Here is an 8698-nt window from a genome sequence, read left to right on the forward strand (position 1 = left end):
GATTTAACCTCAATTTCTTCCGCCAGATTCCGTCACCGAAATCTCCAAAAAATCACATTATAGACCACTCCGAAAAGAAAAAGGAGACCCATCTCTCCATTGGCCGTGTGCGAAAGGGTGTCAGACTACCACCATTAGTTCATCACGGTAAAGATTACGACCAACCGTTCTCTTCATTTCTTCCCACCTTCGTCTGCACTCAAATGATTCAACGGAAGCCACTTGCGATGACCAATTGCGACGACCTTGAAGGGACCATGTAATACAAAATTGAAGATGAATGCTATAACTTCAACTTGCCAACGCAATTGCTGATGCACTTCCACTCATCAGAGCAAAGAGTAAAAGGGTTGCGCGAACGCCTAGACAATGGCGATGAAGATGAAAGAGATAATTGGCAGCCTTTTACTTGTGCTAAGTCTGTGTATGCTTACACCCCCCTCAGCCACTGATCCGTATACTAATTACCGGGCTGTGGTTTTTTGTGAGAATAGCGAATATACGAACGCTAGCGCCTTCCACAGAAATCTAATCCAGGTTTTGGACTCACTTGTGGGGAATGTTTCTACGATGGGATTCGAGACATCTAGTGTTAATGAGGGGCAAAACAGCCCCAGTACGATTTATGGGGTTGCCCAATGCAGGGGAGATTTAAACTCCTCCGATTGCAAACAGTGCGTGCAGAATGCAAGTAATTATATTATACCCGGCACTAATGTATGCAACAAAACTTCTGCATCTATTATGTTGGACGGCTGCTTCTTACGTTACGACAATCATAGTTTTTCCAACAATTTTAGTGAGAGCGCCCAATAATATGTTGGGTGCAACCATGGGGAAAACAGTCAGCCAGAGTTCACAATCACTATTAGGGCCCTGCTCCAAAATATTCTCTATAAAGCTCTGAAGAGTCCCAGTCTTTTTGCTGCGGACCAAGACGTTGCCCCTTATAATTCGACAGAGCACATCTACAGCTTGGCGCAGTGTTGGAGAGCTCTGTCCAGAGAAGACTGCGAGGCGTGCCTACAGTTTGCGTTGTCCGTAATATATAAGAATTGTACTGCTGGAGCTGTTGGATCAAAATTCGGATCTGTGAACTGCTACCTGCGGTCCGAGGTTTATCCATTTTTCAATCCTCCGATTATCTCACCGTCGCCCTCGCCGACAGAAAGCCCTAGAGTAACAAGTATCTTCTTTCGCACAGTTTCACATAGTTTATAATTATCAGAAATATCATGGGGATTTTGTAAAGATTTTGTTTTGGTGATTTCATAGCTTCGTTGTGCAAATCATCTGAGAATTCTTGTGCAAATTTGCAGAAGCAAAAAGATCTAACGTGCTTCGGGTAACTCTAGGAGTAGCAGCCGCTACGGTTGGACTAATTGCAGCCATATATTCTCGGCAGAAAATATGGGAACATATTTCTGGAATGAGAGGTCTGAAATTGTAGATGATTCAGTGATCGCTAGTTTAGATATTATGAACCGCTTTCCTATTTATTTTTGGCAGCATAATTAAACGCTTTGTAACTGTTTTTGCAGAAGCAGGACAAATTAGCTTGCCGGCGACCATAGCGAATCCGGAACTTATTTTCAAATACGAAACTTTAAGAGCGGCCACGTCTAATTTTCATGCAGAGAGAAAGCTTGGCGAAGGCGGTTTCGGACCCGTCTTTAAAGTGAGCGTTTGGTGTTCTATCCATTTTAATTTATTTGATGGAATATAACATTGTTAATTGTTAAACCAATGAAATATTTTTTAGCGAACATTATGCTCCTTGGTCGTCAGGGGGATCTACCGGATGGCAGAGAGGTTGCAGTTAAACGGCTGAAAATAGGTTCAAGTCAAGGAGATGCCGAATTTCTGAATGAAGTAAATATTGTCAGTCGTGTTCAGCACAGGAATCTAGTGAAACTGCTTGGTTGCTCAGTGGAAAACTCAGAACGGCTACTAGTTTATGAATACCTCCAGAACAGTAGCCTCAATAATATTATATTCGGTTGCTTCTCCCTCTTTATTGGCTACGCCGATCCTGATTTGTTCGATTTTTGAGTTTGTTTCGTACTTTGCTAATCTTTTTGGCGTATGTGTTGCAGATATAGAGAAACGCCATTTACTTGATTGGAGACAGAGGCATGAAATTATTGTTGGAACTGCACGAGGGCTGGCGTATCTCCATGAAGAATCTCAAATTCGAATCATTCATAGAGATATTAAAGCAAGCAATATTTTACTCGATAATAATAACAAACCCAAAATCACAGACTTTGGCTTAGCCAAACTGTTTGAAGACGATAAAACCCACGTCAGCACTAAAGTTGCAGGAACTTTGTAAGAATTCTCTCCTCAATATGGTTCATATAATTTTGAGACGGTTAAGATATGGAGATTTCATTGTACATCGTATTGTGCAGAGGTTACATGGCACCTGAGTACGCGTACCGCGGACATCTAACAGAGAAAGCGGATGTATTCAGCTTTGGAGTGCTGGTACTTGAGATTATCAGCGGAAGAAAGAATCAGAGTTCACCTCAATACACGGAGTTTCTCATCGAACGGGTATAGCCATTGTGGATCTCGTCTTTGAAGTAGATGTTTTCGAACATGTTATAATTACGATTCGTTGCTAACTAAAGTTGTATGCGTGGTTGATATTGGTCAATTTCCAGACATGGAGACTGTATAACGCAGAGAGAGCTTTGGAAGTTACGGATCCCACATTGGAGGGTAGTTATTCTTGGGAGGAAGGGATTAGGGTCATTAAAATTGGTCTTCTCTGCACTCAGGCAGCTGCAGCGTTGAGGCCGTCAATGTCTCGTGTGGCGTCGATGCTGACCTCTGAGGAAGAACATATTCCTTTGCCCACAAGCCCCCCTTTCATAGATCTGCATAGAGTGGGGAGTACAGCAACTTCTAGCACACCATCCGATATCCAATCTGCAGCTGCCGATCCTTCATCGGGCATCTTAGAGGCAAGGTGAAAAGCTGGAAATGGTTTTTCGCATTATATTATGCTAGTCCTAGTTTATATTATCCATAGTTTATTACACAACTCCACATGATAAAGTTTCTTACACTACTCCACATGATATTATGCGCTTGTACTAAATTTAAGGATCAATGGAGAAAATCGTTTACTTGGGGCAAACAATGGAGTGTCGTTTATCGTCTACACGGTCAATTTCACAAGTTATATTTGAATATGCATCTTCAGGGTAAAAGTAATGACTGATGTGATGTACGAAAATAAAAGTCACAATTATTATATATTTGCTTATTTTATAGTCAAAATTATGGTTAAAATTTTGAATTCAAAGACCAAGTATAATGGTTTTTTTTTTTTTTAATATGTCAACTTAACGTTAGGCTTGATTTTTTATAATTTTTTTATTTTAATTTAAGGTGGATGAAAATTTGTTGATTTTTTTATTTTTAATTGATTGTTTATTTCAACTTAAGTTTGATTGTTGATTTCTTTTTTAATTAATGACCTAGATTGATTCTTAAAAGAATATGCTCAACATAAAATTATATTCGTGTCAAGTGGCTCTCCCCATCGAGCTATTTCCTAAGATTTAAGATTATTCCAATTCTAATACGCTGCTCTATAATAAGTTTCTCATTATTATTTATAACATTCATTTATATATAAGCAAATTTGATTTCGTAAAATAATCCACTATTTTTAATAAATATAAAAAATTAGATTATTCCAATTATACTAAGTTCCTCCATGATAACTTCCACATTACTATTTATAACATTCATTTGTAACTTATATTTAGCAAAATGGTCCATTACTTTTAATAAATTAAAAAAGTAGATTCAACCCAACAATTTCTTAGGGTTTTAAGATTATTGCAATTCTAATAAGTTCCTCCATGATAAGTTCCTCATTATTATATATAACATTCATTTATATATAAGCAAATTTATTTAGCAGAATAATCAATTTTACAATAACATGTGTAGTCCTTTCCTTTTCTCAAGTTAAAGTTGAGCCATAACCTTTTATAACATGGTTAATCAGGAAAATGTGTGCATTGGTAAGAGATTTTTCGTGTTGCAATAGTTTTTTTTGTTATATTTATGAAGCCTTTGACTATATCAACCACATTAAGATTTTAATGTGATTGTATTAATCTAAAATATATCATATAAACACTTATGATATGAACCTTAGTTATAGTTTTTTTACACATATGATATTAGCTTATAATATTGTAACAATGTCTATTTACAAACTAAAAATCTCTGTAAAAAAAGTGTCAAAAAAATTTCATGATTAAAAATTTTGATAAAATAATTAATTTTTATTTTTTTTAATTGTTCATGTAAAATATATAAAAAGTGTTTTAACATATATCTATTTAATACTAATTAATTATTAATTATTTATATTTTTTTCATTACTTAAAATATAAAATAAATATAAACCAATTAAATTCAAAGTCATAAAATTTGTATTTAATTTATGATTCAGTTCCTTGTCATCTTAACATATTATTAATTCATTATTAATGGTTATGTGCATCAATGAAATTAATGTACAAAAGATTACATTAGATTAAATATTAAATGCCATGACAAGATCGTTTGATGGTTTGAGTTTAAATTCAAAATATGTATAAGTATAAAAACGCTTGGAGCAGAAATGAAGAATAAATTAAAATAATGTTTTAAATTATTACAATTATATAAACTAAATGGTATGAATTTAGAATAAATATTATAATATTTATGTTATAATTACATTGAACGTGTTCTTTTTATGGAGTTCATTGAGTAAATACTGTCTACTCTAGCCAATCTCCGTACTGATTTACTCCAGCCGACCCTCGTACTTCAATTTCGCCGTTCTCTCGAGTAAAAAACTGACAGCTGGAAAGGAATGAAAGAGTTTTGCACTTGCTTTTCTGGGTCAAAATATCAATGGGGTCACATTGGTTAGTATATCTTTGTAATGTTGGGTTTCAACGACACGTTAGATTAATGAGGTCAATAAATAATAGTTCTTAGATAGAAAGTTTAGTGATATTTGTTGGTTTGTTTTATTATTTTAATTAAATTTATAATATTTAGTTATTTTTAAATTAGTTAAAAATATATTAGGTAAATCACTTTTAATAGGATTATGGAATTTTGTAATTTCAAAATAGTTAAGAGTGTATTTACTCATGTCAAGATATAGTTTTTTAAATATCTAAATTAAAGTTTTATAATTTTTAATAAATTTGTAAATATCTAAATTAAAGTTTTAGAATACTATAGTGAAGTTTTTAAAGATGGGAGAAAGAAATAGTTTTTAAAGATGGAAGAAAGAAATTTTAAATTTATTATAGTTTGTAATAGTGAAGTTTAATAAGGATAAGGGAGAAGGATGTTCCTAAATTATTATTAATAATAATAAATCAATTTTATTATTTTAAAATATTGAAATTGTTAATTTTTTAAATATATAGTCTTTTAAATAAAAAAGTATTTAATATTTAATAATTAAATTGTAATTTCAATTTTGAAAGTGTATTTTGTTTGTAGAAATAATAATTAATGTTTTATGGAATTATAATTTTTTAATAATATAATAAAATTAGTCATGTGGGGGTAACTCAATTAGTGATGGTGGTGGAAATAAAGTGTTATGTGCAATGAAGTTGTATGTTCAAATCCCCAAGATTGACCTAGTTTAGGCACCTAGAGATTATAGTGGTGGTTGTTGTCATGACCAACTCAATTGCCAATTCCTTTAGATACTTATAATATACATATTTTTTTGGATAGTTCTAATTAAAACTTTTTAATACATGAAATTTTAATTTTAACTTTTAAAATATTTATTTATTTATTGTTTAAAACATTTTTTAATTGAAATAACTATTCAATTTTATGAATTTGTATTTTTTAATGTAATATAATTAGCATTATTAATTATCTAACTTATTACAATCACAATTTTTAATTCTTAAGACTATACTTCTTAATTTTAATTTTTGAAATTCAATTTTTATTTGTGGGAAAAATTGTTCATATTTTTTTGTATCACAATTGTTTAAATATTGTACTAAAATCATAATCACTATTTTTTTTTTTACAGTACTATAGTGAAGCTTTTAAAGATAGTGGAGAAGAATGTTCTAGGTTTATGACTACTTATAGTAGTGAAGCTTTATAAGGATGAGAAAATGATGTTTATAAACTATTAGATTCATAATAATAATAATAAAATATTATAGAATATTAAAATTATAATTTTTTAAAATGTATAGTTTTTACATTATTAAAACTATAACTATTTAATAATGGAATTGTAATTTTGATTTTGAAATTACATTTTTGTTTTATTGAAATAATATATTTTTTTAACAAGAACCAATAGATTTTTTATTTAAATGTGGCACGCCCATTTGCAAAAATTCCTATTCACGGATCTCTTATCATTGTAAATTCTACAAAATTGAAGCAACAAAAAATTACATTTACATTTTGACATTTGAAAACCAAGAGGAAAAAAAAGACTAAAAGTCTAAAAGTTGAGAGGCGTTGGACTATTCAGGTCCATCCCGGTGAAGACTACTTTGGTGTTCTTGTATAGATCTTGTTCAGTGGAGTCCTCCTCATTGTTCTTGCTAATCTCCACCACTGTGAGTTTCAACTGCTGAATTTGTGGACGCAATACTTCCGCTTCATCCTCTAGCTGATAGATTTGGGCCCTCTTCTCCAATTGTCTCTCATGTATTGTGAGATTCTCTTTCTACTGAAATTACATGCTGCACTGCAAAGCCGCCACACCTTCTCTAAATGCCAATTGCTCCTGCTCGCAAGTGGTGCAGGTTGGCCGAATTCTCCTTTCAGCCAGAAGACTTCCAGCACCCTGTCATCCCGACCTCAGCATCAGACTACCGATGACCTTGACCAAGGATTTTATTATACACTCTAGCCCCTTGGATCCATCTTCTGACATCCTAAAATATCGCAATTCGTTTTGTTCCCCTCGCTCAAGTCCGAGATGTCCTTGACCCACCAGTCCACCTCATGGGCTAGCCACGCCGCCCTAAGGATATGTCCCAAGACCCCCTCACAGACCAAAAGAGTAGAAGCCTTCTCACCAGCTACAGACTTAGAGTCGTCTGAGATCTACCAAACTTCCTAATCCAATGGAATAACATTACCAACCCCACCAACTGCACCATGCCCATCAATTACACTCAGGCCTACTACACCATGCAGCTTCTCCTTAGGAATCGTTGCTCCAGGGCCCTGGCCCTCGACCCCCTCTGAGTCATGAAGTTTGAGATGTTTCACAACCACTAAAGTATGAAGGACTGCCAAACCACAATGGCCCCCCCATCTACGGGTTGACTTCCAAACTTTTCCTGAGAGTCTGATCCAAAGTCCCCTCCCAATTCAATATAATAACAATTCCCAACACTGTGCTACCCCTTAGACCAACCACAACACTTAGACGAGTGAACCCGTGCAGCTTCCCAGCCAAAAGTTCTGGCTCATCAGGCTCCGAGGGATTATTTTCAGTAATCCAGTCCCCACTACAAACACTCAACAACATCAGCTTCAGCCTCAACTCCTGCGCGGATGCCACCTGATTAGGAAGGAGAATTAAACCATGAAAACTTCTCTGACCATTGTTCCTTATATAGCAATAACAGTGCCACGAGATGTTGCAGTACCTATTGAGGAATCTAATGTGGCTATGAACACCATGATCTTCCATTAATTCCAAGCCTTGCGCCTTAATTTCCCATCATTAATCATTGTTCTTCATTCTCCTTCTGAGTTTCCTCCCATGAGTGTTTAGGAAATAAATGTTCATCCTCTCTTGCTTTTATCCTGCACAAATAACAAGGGAAAAGGAGTTGAAAATGTACCAAGAGATCCCTGTTATTAATAAAAATAGTTCTTGGGTGATGATAACATACATGTTGTGGGTGAAAGCATAAGACATGCCTGCCACGAGGCTTGTGAACAAGCCAGGGAAAATAAGGAGATACTCTGTGGGGCCCAAGTGGAGGGGGTTTGAGGTGGGCAAGGAAGGGGAACATGACGAAAGAGAGGGGAGGCAAGACATAATACAAGAGGCGCACAACAGGGGAAAATATAGGGGAATGTGAGAGGGTAGGGATGGGAAGGATATTTAGGGGAGAGGGGGAGGAAAAGGTCAGGGGAGGGATAAAGGGAAGGAGGGTAGACCATGGAGTCAACCCAATAAATCTATAATAAAATTCCCTAATTCTAAGGCTTATATCACCCAAGAAAGGCTTAGAGCAACATCCACTATCCACGAATAGTAAATCATTAACTAATTAATGGGATACTTGGCGTGCCCATGACATCATTCACCACTCTCCTTTCTTCTATCAACTGGCAAGAAAGGTTAGCCTATTTGTCGGCTTGTTGATTATTTCCTCTTAGAATATCGAAGAAGGTCACTGATTCGAAGGATGGGATCATCCCTTGGGATCTCTTAATAATTTGGTTTTAAATTGTCTTTTTTTGTAGATGAGGCATAGTTCATATGTTGTATTATAATCATGGAGTCTCTCATCACCTGTAGGGTTTTTATTCCTTTCTTTTGAACCTAGGTGGGGCCCAAAAACAATCCATATGCTTCAACTTGATTATTTTTCTTCCATCCAAGGCCCCAAGCATATCTATATTCAATGATTCCTTAAGGATTAATGAG

The 8698-nt window shown here is 34.9% G+C and overlaps 1 protein-coding gene across 1 annotated transcript; it reads left to right on the forward strand.

Annotated features, from left to right (window-relative positions):
• Window positions 1-369: 369 nt before the first annotated feature.
• LOC149240709 (cysteine-rich receptor-like protein kinase 2) lies at window positions 370-2981 on the forward strand. Its single transcript, XM_089370289.1, has 8 exons — window positions 370-717; window positions 850-1186; window positions 1320-1436; window positions 1542-1678; window positions 1789-1999; window positions 2097-2331; window positions 2415-2559; window positions 2670-2981. Exons 1-8 carry the CDS (start codon window positions 370-372, stop codon window positions 2979-2981), a joined length of 1842 nt encoding a protein of 613 aa, XP_089226415.1.
• The last annotated feature ends 5717 nt before the right edge of the window (window positions 2982-8698 follow it).

This window comes from Pinus tabuliformis, chromosome 8, assembly GCF_031772625.1.
Source record: "Pinus tabuliformis cultivar Carrire ecotype Pingquan chromosome 8, CPIR1, whole genome shotgun sequence".
NCBI classification, from domain to species: domain Eukaryota; kingdom Viridiplantae; phylum Streptophyta; class Pinopsida; order Pinales; family Pinaceae; genus Pinus; species Pinus tabuliformis.